Here is a 16223-nt window from a genome sequence, read left to right as displayed (position 1 = left end):
AGATTGATTTGTTGAAGCTTTAGGAATGTGTGTGAGGAGTGGTGCCTTGGGCGGATAGGCGGTGGTGTGCCGCTTAACTTCGGGGGGGGGGGGGGGGCCTGGCCACTCCCTTGCATATGTGCCTGCTGAGGCCATATGCCAGAGGCATGGAAAGGAGTGGTATCACCAAATAATGTGTTTGTACCTTGTTTTCATTTGAATTGGGACATTCACTACCTTGGCTTGGTTGAATGCCATCTGTGGTGAAATGTGAAGCCCACTTGCAGAACTGAAATGTCAACTGTGCCCTGAATGCATTTTGCTCTACAGCTCTGTAATGCGATTTTTTCGGCAGGTCCAATCCAGGGCTCGCCAGCCGTGCTGCAGGTTCCCCTTCTACAGCCCTGCATGCAGTCGGAGAACCTGCTCGTCACTGTGGACACCCATACAGGATACTTCCTGGCGTTTGTACCTCAGTACAGTATGTTCTTTCCTTTCATTTCTTGGCTTTTCTTATCCATGACACCATCTCTGATATACCGTATTACCTTTCCACAAGGTATAATTGCTGTGATTATTCAGTTATATGATGCTGAGCAAAATGAGAACAAGGTGAAAGTAGGAGCTCCTGCTTTCACCTTGTTCTCATTTTGCTCAGCATCTTGAATTTCCATCTCCCGCATTCCCCGTGTATTCAATTATAAGGCATTCAGTGCTTGATATGCTCTGGCGTTTTCTGTGCACCGCACCACATCGACCGAAGCTATGTTGCGTTGGCGATGTTGAGCTGGGTATAAGTTAAACACTATACTATAAATGGCGGTAACTGCGCGACATTTCACGTTGCTATGCAACCACGTCGCGCATGTGCATGGAGCCACGAAGGTGGACATACTTTTGCGCGTTCGTGTCATTCTGCTAGCTCTGCGCAAGAAATGCCGGGATGCATGGCTGGTGTGGCTTGGCACTGTGGACAAAAAAGTAGGAACGGAGCTATTAATGCGCCCGCAACGTTCGAACTTGCCCGACGACGCCAGACAGACCGGTTGTGTTGTGTCATTGTAGTATAGACGCCTGTTGTGCTCCACCATGACATCGTGGAGCTCGAGTATATCTAGGTCTTTAGAAAGAGAGGGTGCAGTTGGGGGATGCAAGAAAAAGAAAATAAGTATGCATACTAATATACGGCAGCTTACTGATTATTCATACTCTCCGGGGATTGCTTGAACTACTGAATACATACCTTATAATCGAAACTTGAAAAGGGTCTTATGTACCAGAACAAGAAAAGGTGTCTACTTCACAAGTGGCTAACAAAGCTTGTAAGAGAAAGAATAAACATGTTTATTGCATAAGTGAAACTTTGGACAGGCGTCCTCATTCCAGAACGCCTTGAGCTCAGGCCGTGTCCTAGGCCCTCGCACTCAGCCGTTCCTGATTCTTGAAGTTGGAACTGGCCAAGGCTCTATCCCAAAGAGCTTGTGAATGTGATGCTGTATGCATATGTTTAATTGCAACCAGGTCAGTCTGTATTTCAGCCATTGTTGTGCCATCAAGGATAAGTAAAGCCACAGCTTACACCAAATTTTCATCTCCTGACAACTTTTAATGGTTTGCTACTTTCCATCAGAGGAAAACTTGCAGGTATGCAACTGTCATTTTGTGGTACTTTTCTTGCTTCATCGTAGTCCACGTCAAAACAGGCAGCAAGGGCTGGTGATGTTGAGCGACAAAACCTCTTAAAAGAAGACACTCAATACACTATAGCTATTGGCAACTCCAGAATTCGTTACTTGTGCTGGAAACACTGTCCAAATAAACAAAGATGGCTGTGATATCTAAGTTCACGGTGGCTCTTTTGCTTGGTGCTCTGCTCATGCGTTTCTCAGTTGTGGCGTCGAATCAAAATTTTTTGTCAAAGCTGAAAGGGTCCTTGCTGCCAATTGCCTTATTTTGATCTGTCTCAAGGATTTCACCGACAAAACCGTGGAAATCGGTGCGCTGTGTGTGCCAACATTTGGCCTGCCCAGCGAGCGACATCACGTTTTTTTTTAGTGGCAAAGAGCCTTTCAAGCAAGCTGGAGATTTAAAAAAGGGAGGTGTTTGTGCATAGTGCGCCTCCGAAAGATGCCAGCACTTGTTCTCAGCATTGCTCTACTTGTACAGGTACAATACTTGACTGTTTTCGATCTTCACAGGCAACTCCACACTGACCCCCGTATTCAGAAATGCAACTTGAGTCGAAGCTCATGCTTGACTTGATTTAGATGACGCCTAGCGTTAACGTGCATAAAGACGCTCACTGCGTTTCCTTCGGCGCGTTCACGATAGGTGTCACTTAGATCAAGTCAAGCATGGGCTTGAACTTAAGTTGCATTTCTGAATACGGGGGTGAGACTCGTGCTGTAATATATCACATATAGCATCTCACAGTATTTAGGCAGTAACGTCTGTCTTGCTTTCAGAAGCTGAATTTGGATATTCTGCACTAAGGCTAAAAAGTGTAATGTTACCTCGTCAGTGTGTCTTGGGATAAAAACAAATTAGGGTTCCAATTGTGAGTCATCGCCACACCTCTCTTTTTATACTTAGCTGATATAAGTGATAAGGTTGTCTGCGTCCAATGACTAGTGCTTAATTGTTCATGCTTGCAGTACGCAGTGTTCGAGGTAGTTGCTCGTGCTTGTGAACATGGCAGGCGCCTGCCACCCATAGGCATTCTCAAACCCAAGTGAAATGCGAGAAGTGGCTAACAACCAGTCGGACTAAGTTGAGTTTTTTTCAACAGGTCTTCAAAATTTTGCAAAGGTTTTCTTTTGGGCTAAGTCACTTGTATTAGTATAAATGCGTGATTCGGAAACGAACTGAACCAGTTTTAATGGAATTTAGTTGTGTGCGCAGTGCCGGAAAGCAAACCAGCGGGGTTGTGTGCAGGTCGAACGCTCCAAAGCTGGAACGAACACTATTTGCTGTTGCTTCTAAATTTGTTTCGTGCAAATAAACTGACAACTCAGCCTATTAAATGAGAAACCAGCATCTCTTGCTTGCACCGCTAAACTAAAGCATGCTGTGAAAACGATATGTTGCCTCATGGCATAACATGCGTCATGATCGACTTTAGACCTTCTGAGACAGTTATCATTCCTGCTACCATGCCTGCAAACCAAAGTACATTAGCAAGAATATTCCTGCTGTTTAATTCACTAGTAACACTAATACTGGGACAGAACCCTATAAACGACCAAAACTGAAGGAAGCTTAAATGTACATCACTACAATTTATAAAAGTGCCTGTCTATAGAAAGCACATTCCGCGATTTGAAATGCCAACAAGATATTGAAAGCAATGTTCTGCTTGTCGGGAAGAAAGAAGTCCCAAGTGAAGTATTTCGAATAAGCCGGCACAGCATCAGTCGTCACCTTTTCCCAATGCGAAGTTTCTTCTCCAGGTCATTATTAAATCATACATTGCTGTCCTTCCGCCGCGATGACATGCATAATGGTACACAGCAAGCCTTTCGACATTTGTATTTTTTTCATTTTCGGGTTTGTGTGCGGTGGCATCACGGTGTTAATGAGAATTACGAGGCATTCAGCGCATACAGTGATAGGAGGCCCTGTTTGCTTCAAGCTTGAACCTGGGTGAACTGTTTCTCAGCGTGTCCACTAGGGGGTGAACATTTAGTTGGAGTCACCAGTTTATTATGTTAAACGAAAAATGGTAGACGCATGACACATGCATGACATGCATGCCAATTTATAGCTTGCCAGCCCCAGTTTGTCTTGTCATGTCAGCTTGGGTTTGACTAGGCTGTGAACTAGACCAGAAGTGTCATTTTGATACTTTTTGTTTCAGAGAGGCGCTGGCAATGCAGCAAAACAAAAACCTTGATCACTCTACTTGTAGCGATGCCTGCGTTTTCACATCATCATAAGGCATACCGTATTTGCCTAATTCAAACGCGCCCCCTATTCTAGCGCTCACCCAATTTTCACAAGTTTAAAGTAAGAAAATAAAGTGGGGGAGGGGGGTACCGGAATGAAATGTGCCGTCAATTTATAAAAGAGAAATAAAGCATGCCTCTATGGGCTGTCCAGAGGGCCCACGATGCGGCGGTCGGGCAAGGCCTGGCTGTCCCAACGTGGGAGCGGCCCGCAGCGCGCTGAGTCGCGTACCTCAGGACCTTATTAAAGTTTCGCATCCATCCATCCATCCATCCCACGTTTGCAATAAAGAAAGCTAGACGTGCCGAGTTTACTTTCACTGAAGGGAAACCTTTTTCTTTAATAAGCTTTCATAATAAAAGCGGCGCATTGTCATCGCCATTCGCTCTTCATTGGCCAAGGACACCAAGCACACAGGGGCAGTATTCTTGAGTGATCACATTTAGAGATACTAATAACACTACTATCACTTTCATGAGATTTTACTTGTCTCTGCACTGGACTCGTCAAAGCATGCGGCTGACGGCGTTCCTGCTACTGTATGCAGATAGCGAGCTTGGCACAGTGAGAGGAATACTGGCAGCCATATACATTGATACATCTGGAGCTGAGTCATACAATATTTCGGGAAAGTGATATGTTAAGTGATTGCCCAAGAATGCCGCTCCATCTTGTAGTTGAGCACAAAATGAACCCACAGCAACCTTCACGAGAACATGCTCTGTTGCCATTTTGTGATGGCAATGGTGCTTCCTCTGACGGCTCTAACGGTAGGCTGTTTCCAACGCTGCAAGCACAATTTTAGTTTTGTATCCGTTTGTAACGTGCAGGCAATTATTGTATCTATTTTCTTGGAAAAAAGGTGAGCGTTAGCTTTGGGTAAATACGGTAGTTCGAAAGATTGAATGGCTGGCTGTAGGGTGTCTTAAGTTGCGGTAATTGATATAGTACATTACATATATTGGGACAAAAAAAATATAGATAAGCACATTCTAGTAAATGCCACTTTGTCGCATGTTCCACATGTTCTCTCCACCAGCTGGCAAAGTGGCACAATGTTCTCTGTACAACTTGTTGATGGTGATGGTGATTAGTCATGTTCACTGCATTGGTGCGATAGCAAGAACAGCCTCATATCCCATAGTTCATTATCACTGCTGTCTAAAAACTAGATTGCTGGACATATGGCGCTGCTGCCAGCCTATTGAAACAGTAACTCAAGCTATCAGCATTACATATTAGGTGGGGGGTGACTTCGTGGCTAAGGATTTTTTACCAGTACACTAAAACAATGTTTTTATGCTGAATTATACCTATGCCACACGGGCACAGAAAATGACATTAACTTGCTAATGCCTTAAACTTTAATGCCATTCGCAGGGTACCACACAGACATTCTTAGTGGTAATAAAAATGCCATTATCGACGTAGTGTATTCTCGTTACTCACTTCACCATCAAATGTGACCCTCGTTCCCAATGTCTCCACATTCTGACGAGGCTAAATGAATTCTTAGTCAAGAACAATGAATATAATCTTCACTTTCTTTTAGAAAGTGTTTTATTGCAGCCTAGTGCACTATTACAATTATTACAACCCATTTGGCCATCGAATGCGTACTCTCGTTTCCAATGTCCCCGCCGTGGCTGTGGTGACCACATTCTGACGATATTAAACAAACTTATAGATAAAAACAACTGACATATTCTTCTCCTTTTTTTGAAAGGAGCTCTTTATTTTCCTAGAGATCAGCCTGTGATCTTGTCACTACGCACGGCTACAGCACTAATCGTGAACACATTAGCCTAGGAAAGCTGTTCGATTGAATGGGGGTGACTTCTTGCCTTGTTGGCCTCATACTGAAGCCTTCGAATTTCTCGACGATGTTTGGCTCTTAAGAAGCACATACGTCGCAACAAACTGGAGCACATAGTCAAAGTCTTCAGGATCACTGCTTGAAAGCTTTGAAGCTGTGACTGCCATTTTTCCAATTTTAATACTTTGGCTACACTATGGATTGGCCATTCAGCTAGATTCGGCTTCAAACAGTTTGCGGCTAGGGGCAGCAATGATATTCGTGAAGTAAACAATTTAAAATACGCCTATTAATGTTTCTCACGCCATTTCTTAAACATTTGCTCCCTAAATAACTGTTTTAATTGTATTCTGATTGGCAAGCAAACATCACTGTTTCACTGCAGCTATTGCCATCGCGACTTTTAATGTCATTAAGTATGTGCACTTAGTAGTGACAAAAAAATTACACTCTTAATGGCATTAACCTTGCCCGTGTGGCACGTGTCTTGGGCAGCTTGTTCCCCTTAAGCAGTGGCAGTTCCAGGTTACAGTGAGCATTTTGGCTGAAGATGTATTATCTGCCTTTTTTTTGTTCACCATATTGAATACAACTTATACATTTATGTCAGGAGACATGGCTAAAAGCATCAAAGTACTCAACAAGGCCATGTCACCCTCAAAAACACAGCATCGATATGAAACATGAATGATACACTGCAATGTTATACAAGAAGCACAGTAGAAGTTTGCGTTCAAAAATTGCAAGAGGAATGCAGTTGAACCTTGCAATAACGAAATCGGCGGAGTACGTGAAAAAATGTGCTTTTGCGAGAATTTCATAGTTGCGAAACGGGACAGCGCAGATAGGCAATGTGTTGCAAAACAATCCTTTACTGTCAAAATTCCATTAGCCTACTTTAGCAAGCTTTGCTCAAGGATATAGAACTGCATTGCCAATAGTACAAAGGGAGCTGCATGCATCGATCAGCAGCAGCAGCACTGCTGTGGAGCAGTATTCTTGGTCATTTGCTTTTGGAGATACGATCACTTTGTGAGATTTTGTGTAACTGGGCACTGGATGCAGATAAACAGCACCCCACGCATACAGCAGCATTTCTCCAGCGCATACTGTTGCCCATACTGTTGCCCATAGGCACTGACGCCTCTGGTGCCGAATGCGAAAGTGACCGTATCCCATCTGACCGAAGGCAAGTGATTGAGATGACGGCCACTTCACGCCAGTCTACGTCCAGCACCAAATCCACACGCGATGCCTGTCGAGTGGCACCAAGACCAGCATTCTTGAAGCAAGGGATACATATTCCCAAACGATCGCTCAATCATGGCCTAATGTGTGGTACTGCATGGTACGACTGCCATCTCAAGCACTGTAGACACTTCCTCGTCAGTGGGACATGGGTTTCATGGATTTTGCTGCATTTTTCTGACTGAGGCGCACAATGTGCACTGCACTAGGGGTTCAGAAAGTGTCGTTACATGTTGGTAGCAACATGCGTGCCGCTTCAAATGGGCGGTCAACAAACAAGATGGCGGCCATGAGGTGTTTCCGGCACACGCGATCACCTTCGGTGATTCATTGTTTAGGTAAACAAAAATGGCGGTGCCTACACAAGTGTAATATGGTCATATTTTATGCACTTTTAGTGCAAAGCAGCTGCATTTGAGCACATTTGGCGCCTGCTATCCTTGCGCAAGAACATATATAATATGCGTGGTTATGTTCTGGCAAATTTCATTGATGCGGGACTATAGTACTGCGACATTCCATTGTCTGGAGGTACGGAATGCATTGAATCCTACGGGCGTTCGCCAGAGATAAGAAAATATTTCATTGTCGTGAGAATTTGATTGTTGCGGGATTTTGGTATCGCGGGTTTTTACTGTATTTGAATTCCAGACATACAGTCTTGTACAAGAAAAGAAATTGTTTAAAAACATCCTTGGTTGTTCCTATTTTGTAGGTATACAAAAAAAAGTATTTCTTCTTTGCAATTGACATCATACTGTCTACACTTCCAAAATTACTTGCCTACAAACTTGCATCCCTTCGAGGTTGTCAGCATGTATGCAACTGATAGAAATGTTTTTAGCACTTTATGTAATGGTATTTGTAACTCTTAAGTTAGCACATCAAAGTAACAGAAACAAGTTTGTAAAATTTATTTTAAAATATCACTCCTGTTGGCATTTGTAAAAAGTGTCTGACGATTATGATACTCCCTAATGCAAAATTTGAGCGCAGCTTGATATGTGTTTTTATTTCGTGATATTGAGGCAAATAATTTGAGACCAAAATCACCGCATGGACTGGCAGTGGGCCAGTACCATCTTCGCAGAAGGAGGGGCAGTATGGTAATGCTGGCATGATGAGCGTCATTGGAACCAGTTGTGGAAGGAGACGATGACGAACATGCAAGTAGTGGCATGAGCATGAGGGCAGTGGGGAAAGGCTAACATGATGAGAGTTATTGGAGCCAGTTGTGGTAGAAGACGACAAATGCGCAAGCAGTGGCATGAGTGTGTTTGTGCGGTTACGCTGAGGGATGCCGTCGGGCGCCTAAAAGTTGTGCTCTAAAAACTTATCAAGACAGTGCATCAACGCATGATTTTTTTGGTTGCTATTTAGTGCTTTTGAGTAGATATACTAGCTGTTGCCTATGCAGGCAGGCATTTATGTCACCATTATCTGTATAGGGGTGCTTTTGAAGGTGTGCTTTGTGTTTTTGTATGCGTGGTCTCCTGCATACCATTTTCATACGTAAATTTTTTTTTATTTAACCAGATCCACCCATGATTGGTGACATCCAAGAGGCACTCAACAAAGATACCAGCAAGCTTGACAGCCTCCTGATTGATCTCAAGTGAGAATTCATTTGTGTTGTTAACAAAGATATGTGCCATAGAGAAGCCAACAAGGCCAGATTAAGGTGGTAACATTGTGACAAGAAAGGGAAATTGCAGAGAAATTGGTAGGGGAACTAATGGCCAACTTGCAAACATTTATTGCGTGCTTATCTTGTGCACCTAATATAGAATCGGCGGGGACATGCCTGCGAGATGAAGAAGGGGACATTGATTTGAATTGTCCGACTATACAAGCATTTCTCATCAGAAAGGGCTTTATCAGGACTCTCTGCGACATAGTAATCGCATCACAGAGAGCCCGGATCTGACAAGAAATCACCTTACACCTTTGCCTTGCATGCATGTCCTCGCCGACTCTCTATTGGATCTGCATCACATCATCACAGTTAGATTACTCATAGTTCATAAGAAGAGTTCTCGCAAGTTTTAAAGTGAAGCTTTCTTTGCCTCTTCCTTCGACTTTCCCACTGTTGCTGTTGCTGCTGTGGCTCGTGTGTCCAGCACATGTGTACATACATGACAGGGGCGAGTTGTCTTGAGTCCAAGAGGAAAGAGGTCACCACAAACTCATTTTCACTCCGCTGCATCGAATGCGCACAATGCCCTCTGGAGCTCCCTGGTCGTTGCAACATTAGCCTCTTGACAGCTGTAATTATGCGTGACTCCCCTCAGAAGCATTGCAGAAACTGCCGTGCTTCCTTTTCTACTAACATGCACACCCAGAGGGGAGGTAGATAGTAGAACTCTAAAGAGGAGGGAGGAGAAGAGGCAGTTCCCATAAAGGGAGGAGGGGAGAGGGAGAGAAGGTGACATGAGAAAGCAAGGAAGCCCTACTAGTACTATATGGCAACTGTTGTGGGGAAACTGGATAAGCTTAAGTTCAAGGTACGGTGCAGTATCTTGCTGCTATTTCTGAAAAATAAACACCATGCAAATATGTCAAGCGGACAAATTACGCAGGGCATGCAGAAGCAGACCTGCATTAATTAAAGAAAGTGCACCGCAGGGTCCAGGCGGCACTACGGAAGTGGTTGACCATCAAATGAACACTTTTATGTCTGCCGCAGTAGCTTTGCAGCTATGGCATTGCTAGAGTTTGCGGATTCGATCCCAACCGCGGCAGCCATATTGGCCTCGAGCTCCACCACTGGAAAAGCTGGCGCCACCGTCGGCGTGACGTGCTATTAGGGATCACGTGGACATAGCAGCCGCGTCGGCTGCTTTGAGAGCGCCGAAGCGAGTTGAAAACGAGAGTTTAAATTCCCTCATACGCTGCGGTCCCGCAGTGCCGGACGTACGCAATGGTGCCTGCTGTCAGCCTTATTCACACGTAGCCGCAGGACAAGAAGCTGCGTGAAGCTTGGCTCGCGAAACATTAAACCGGCAAACAGTCATTGGCTAATACTCGGGTATGCAGCAAGCATAGACGCGAGGAAGATTTCTGCTACAGCGCCGGGTCTGCGATGTTTGGAAAATGCGCGCTGAGACGCTCGCCCGAGTCCGCTGCCCGACTAATGTCATGACAGTTTGGTCTCTGAACTTGTCGATGCTACAGATACTGGCAAGTTCACTGGAATGGAAAGGGAGCGGTAAGATGCACATTAAAGAAAGGCATGGCATATGGTCATGTTTGTACGTGTTATGAATTAATGCACTAGATTACAAAAAAGAAGCAGCGGGAATCGCACGCTGAAACCACCGATAAACATACTATGAAAATAATATGGAAACGTCCAAGAATTTAGAAGAAAAAGAAAAGATTGAATCGTCGCGACAGCACATCACCGTTGCCGTAGGCGTCGAAGTCTCTACAATGAAATTATTTTGAACAGCTTTGATAGCGCCCACGCAACAATGGTTGCTTGTGTACTGTCAAATGCTCATATTCTGCCGCTTAACGCTCATGGCACGGTGCGAAAACACGCTCACAGTGAAAGCAAAACATTGTGCGCGGACATGCATGCAGACGCGCAGTCGGTCGCTGCGAACCCGTGCGATCGCTGCGTTGAGGCTTCATTCTATTATGCCCCATTTGGTTATACAGACAGCCCACTATAAGAACATATTTCACATAGCTTACTCTCAGCATTTGGCTACCTTTCACGCAAGAAGCCGGTTCGGGAGACTCCATCGCGGTGACCGCGCGCAGTGGCGTTCACTGCACGTATTCGGTAAAGAGATAGCGTCTGTAAACGATTCTGTGCTTTCAGTTTGCCCAAGATTATTATTTAGACAGTAAAAAAACTTCTCTCGTTTCGGAAGTACTTACAGAAATGTCCGGGAGAGCTCGCGCTTGGTGTTTTCAGTGAGCGCTGACAGCAAAACCTATGAGGAGCGCGCCGCGTCATCCCTCATACTACGCCAGCGAGGCGCTTCCGATAGATGGCGACTCCGTAACTCCTCGCCGCCAATTTTGATGGGGGCGAAATAGAAAATGCACGTGCACTTAGATTTCGGGACACGTTAAAGAACACCACAATGTTAAAATTAATCCGGATTCTGCCATAATGGCGTGCTTCATGATCCAATTGTTACCGGTGAAAAGAATGCGCATGGCTATAGATTTGGAAACTAAGTGCTTCTAACTAATCAGACAATCGCCGTGAACGTGCTTGCACTGGATAGCGACGGCGACAACGGCAGTGATGATGCGGTAGGGCAGGCTGCCTCAACATTGTCCTCACAGGAGGCCCGGCATGATTAAGTCCCTCTGGGGCTTCGTTTTCGTGAGGAACCTTCCGCTGCACTACATGGAGTGCTTGGATGCCTTGGAGAAGGATGTCTGCAAGCTTTGCATAAAGCATGCATGGCTGATGGACATAGGCTTTTCTCGTGCAAACCAGTGAGAAGTACATGGTGAGATGCTTGTGGTGATCTCTTCTCAGCGTTTCTTCTGGATTTCTCAAGCTGACAGGCTGCTGCGGCAGCCTTCTCAAAATTTTTAAAAAGCCCTATTGGGGCCATCAAAGTGATGCTTCGGCGGTGCTCGCATATCGCTTGCCATTTATGACACCTCTTTGCAGTTGTTATAGCAGTGCCATTCTTTAATGCCGACAGCTGTGGCTTGTTACACTCGATCGGAGCGCCCAGGAAGCAGTTAAACGAGTGAACACAATTAGCAGCTGGGTGGAGGAAGGTGGTGGGGAGGGGCACAGGCCTCCCTGACGATATAGTTTTCTCATATTAGCTCTGCCATCCCACTATTTTGATTTTTTCATGCAACCCAGTCTTAACAATTATCGGTTATAACAATGGAATCTTCGTGGCACTTGAATATTGTTATAGGTGGGTTCGACTGTAATAATAAAAATCTCAATAAAAGTTAGCTAGCCACACTGCCACTGAACGGATGTTGCTTGTTTATGTCTTAGCTTGCGATCCCCATTTACAGTTTGCTGCATGCCAGTCATAATGGTTCTTCTCAACCGCCTTTTGTCAAGGTAGTCCTATGGCAGGATGGAAAAAAAAAGATGTTTGTTTGTCTTTGGATGTTCCGTAAAATCGTTTAAACATGGTATGCGTTGACTCAGGTTTTGTTACTTGATGTGCACGGTGGAATTGACGCCAAGTTTTTTTTTTTAAATTTGGGCAGTAATATAACTCCGCATTACAATCGGGGGCACAGTAGAATCGCGAAAATGTGGTACATACCTATGTGCTGAGATATAATCAGCTAGTGATCGTGTTTACGATGCAACTGGCCACATAGAGTTTGGATTGCATGTTTGGCTTACTGGACTGGACATGTTGTCAGTAATGCTTGCGTTGGTCTGCATTGTGCAGGTTTTGGATGACAGTGAAACGTTGCGAAAAGACGCTGCAGCATCTGCCCGTTTTGACAACCACAACGATCCCCTTGGTGGTTCCTCGGGGCCACATTGCCAGCAAGCTGGGCCCGCACACCCTCTATGTCAAGCTCTGCAAACATCAGAATTACTATGTGGTGGGTGCCAAAGTATCAACTGTGTGAGGTTGTTGTGTCTAGTTTCTGTTGACTAGCTGAACACGGTCATCATGACAGGTTTGGCACTTATGTCACATGCCAATTGAAGATAATCTTGTGCTGTACTCACTAACAGCATTGAGGAATCCTAGCCCACAATAGAAGTAATGAAAGCTGGGCGAGTTGTTGCACTTGCGCCTTGAAAGAAACAGCGCAAATAGCAATGCACAGGAAGGAAAGGAAGACAGGACATGTGCTAACATGGTATGTCCAGCCTTCCTTTCTGCTGTTGTCATTCTATTGCGCTGTTCCTTTTAAAATCATAGCCCTTCAGCTGTCTGTTCTCTATTACAGCCTAGCGTTGCTTTGGCTTAGTGTGGATCTACTACATGTGACTTCTAGTAGCCTTTTATTTTATGGTTTGCCACCAACTGCGGTACAGTTGAGCCAACATACAACAGCCTCACTTAAGACGAACATTCGCCTAAAACGAATGAGACTTGTGTGACCACCGAAATATACATTATTTTTCAATGGCGTAAAATCGCATGTATAACGAATGTCTTTGAGCCCTGCTGATTGGCTATAGCAAACGGACGATGTAAACACGGCACCGTGATGCAAAATAACGACAACCTCTGACCCCTTTACGTGCATGGTCTGTTTTCCGAAGCCTCCTCGCAGGTGAACTATCAGTTTCGTGCTCCAGCTACCCTCGCCCCGCCGTAATGCTCTGCCCACAAGTGTCAGCGTGTGGCTTCGAAGATCACCCTCCTGTCCATCCTTGCAACTCCGCTCCCCTTTCCTCACTCTTCCTTGCAACTCTCTCACTGTCTTGGCGGGTGCTACGGTGCTGGCCAAAGTTCAGAAGTTTCGTTTTCTGGCCGTTACTGGCGAAGCAGGCCTCTCCAAACTAGTCTCCATCCATGCTTCTTTGCTTCCGCGCTTCGTTCTAGTCAAGCCTGAGCTGTATTCAGAATGGCGGGCGGGAATACCGCGACTGCAGTGGTCACGAAACTAAAAGTGCTGGGCATGGCAATGAAGCGAGCAGTTTTGATGGAACTGTCTCAAGGTGCTAAAAACTGCAAGTCAGTGAAGAAGTGCAATGTGTCGAAATCAACCACCTCGACAATTCTAAATCACAAGGAAAAGATCGTCAGCTCTGACGCTGACACGGCGAACAGAAACTGCCTGCAGAAGGCCATCTATGCGGATGTAGAGGACTCGCTGCTTAAGTGGTTCATTGGCGCACAGGCTTGCAACGTTCCGATTGGTGGACCAATCATGCTGGACAAAGCCAAAAACCTTTCGTTCCTGCTAGATTTTCCTGACTTCTTCCCATGCAATGGCTGGCTACATCGATTCAAAGTGCAGCATGGGATTGTCTTTAAATCGATTGTCGGTGAGGCGGCTTCAGTAAGTGACCAAGACGTTGCCACTTGGCTTTCAAGAAACCAAGCCATTATTGCAAGCTACATGGAGCAGGACGTGTATAACACAGCTGAAACTATGTTATTTTTACCAGACACCGCCCAACAAGGCGCATGCCATGAAAGGCGACTCGTGCACTGGCAGCAAGCATAGTAAAGTGCACGTTGCAATACTTCTGGGCACTAATGTGGATGGCAGCGACTGGCGCGTGCACTTTGTAATCGGAAGATTAAAGAAGCCATGTTGCCATCAGAGCTATGTACCCGTGTGCTACAGGCACAATACTAAGGCGTGGATCACGTGTGATTTATTCGCAGAGTGTCTGGGGGCAAGTTTGACCGCAGCGTGCTGCAGAGGCAAGGCAGGTGTGTTCTGCTCGTGTTTGACAATTGCTCAGCGCACCAGGTGTGAACTTTCCTGATGGCAGTTACTCTACTTTTCCTGCCGCCCATTACCACCTCGAATGTGCAGCCGCTTGATTTGGGAATAATACGCGCATTTAAGGCATTATATAGGTGCCACATTATGGAGTGCTTGCTCATCGCTGTTGACCGTCAGGCTGCAAACTTGCTGCTTTGAGTTTCATGTATTCAGCCGTTGAAATGGTGAAGGTGTATAGTGAAATGGTGAAATGTATTTCCGCAAGGCCGGCTTCGTCGACGCAGTGCCTGATGACGAGCCTGATGCTTCCGAAGATGATCAGTCCGATGGCGGTTTGTGGCAGTGCGTTGTTGTCTCCGACATGGGGGGCCATGACATTGGTTGCGATGACTTTATGTCTGCTGTTGAATACGCTGATATGGGGGTGCCGTGCATGAACAAGGGCATCGTTTGTGAAGTGCGGGTGGAGAGCAATGCAGAGGAATTGCATGACGATGAAAGTTCGGAGCCACCACCCATAAGTGCACCTGTAGTAATGGACTACAGAGGCCTTAGGAGGCCTCTGTAGGCCTCTGTAGGAAAGTTCGGAGCCACCACCCATAAGTGCACCTGTAGTAATGGACTACAGAGACCTTGGGCAACTTGTCTCTATCAGGGGCCTCAGCAGAGAGCACTCTTCTGCTTTAAATAAACTGGCGACCACCCTCATCGGATCTGCATGGCAGAAACAGATGAGCATCACAAACTTCTTTGCAAATAAATAAATTTGGCGTTTTGACTGGCTGCTTTCTTTAAGCTGCAGTCCACTTGCTACGAACTTCAGGATATAACGAACAGATGCCGCGTGATGCCCAGGTTCGTTACAAGCAGGCTCGACTGTAGTTATTCATGGTACTCTGCGTTGACCGACATAAGGTGAACATTTCGCCTGGAACGTAATTTTTGCAACTTAAAAACATTCCCAAGACAACTTGAATAAAGGTCTTTTCAAGTAATTCAGACAATGCTGCAGCATAATTGACAGGCTACAGCTAAAATGTGTGATGATTGAGACATAGCACAATTGGGATGGCAGTATCTCAATATCCGTATCATGGATGTGCTGGGTGGTCAACGCGTGGTCGACCCTATCTTCCTTGCGGATAACAGTGGCAAATTGCTCCTCGCTTCATCGGTCCATATCCCGTATGCTCCACCGGACAAGATTAACGTCACAATCTCTCTATTCAGCATTATGCACCACCTATGCGTCCAGGCAGCATATCGTAGTATGCTGGGTGCCGGGGCATCGCGAGATTGAAGGAAACATGTTGGCTGACCAGCTAGCCACATCCGTCCACGCGAACACTGCAGACATTTCCACGACTGTCCCTGTAATGGACCTTAAGCCCTCCATAAGGAAAACACTCGGGGCTTTCTGGCAGCGGTTGTGGGATAAAGAAACAGAAAATAAACTGCATGTTATCAAGCCATATCTTGGCAACTGGCCGCCGGTATCAAAGAACTGCCACACGGAAGTAATACTTTGCAGACTTAGAATAGGACACACATACAGTACACACGCATACCTCTTGTCAGGTGGTGATCCACCCATGTGTGATAAGTGTGGTGAGCCACTTACCGTGCTTCACATCCTGATGCAATGCAGAGAATTAGATGCAAATAGGAAAAAGTATTTTCCATTACCTCACCGGCAACAAATTCCACTTCATCCCCAAATGATTATAGGTATGGAACCTCTCTTTAAACAGCAATCACTGTTTCAATTTTTAAAAGCTGTACATAGTTTTCATACTATAGCCCCAGGAAATCCGTAGCACAGCCTCTTAACAGAGGTTTCTGCTGTGGTAGCTGCATTGAA

General features: G+C 45.5%; 1 protein-coding gene across 2 annotated transcripts in view; it reads left to right on the top strand.

Annotated features, from left to right (window-relative positions):
- The window catches only part of MED14 (mediator complex subunit 14), a 131349-nt gene that overhangs the window by 34352 nt on the left and 80774 nt on the right, over window positions 1-16223 (top strand). For both annotated transcript variants that reach the window (XM_065438637.2, XM_065438636.2), the window contains 3 exons: window positions 335-460; window positions 8525-8603; window positions 12391-12550. In XM_065438637.2, the coding sequence (XP_065294709.2) occupies window positions 335-460; window positions 8525-8603; window positions 12391-12550 (365 nt within the window). The remainder of the gene's footprint in view (window positions 1-334; window positions 461-8524; window positions 8604-12390; window positions 12551-16223) is intronic.

This window comes from Dermacentor albipictus, chromosome 1 (assembly GCF_038994185.2).
Source record: "Dermacentor albipictus isolate Rhodes 1998 colony chromosome 1, USDA_Dalb.pri_finalv2, whole genome shotgun sequence".
Lineage (NCBI taxonomy): Eukaryota > Metazoa > Arthropoda > Arachnida > Ixodida > Ixodidae > Dermacentor > Dermacentor albipictus.
Note: the sequence above shows the minus strand (reverse complement) of the source record. Positions and strands in the feature narration are given on the sequence as shown.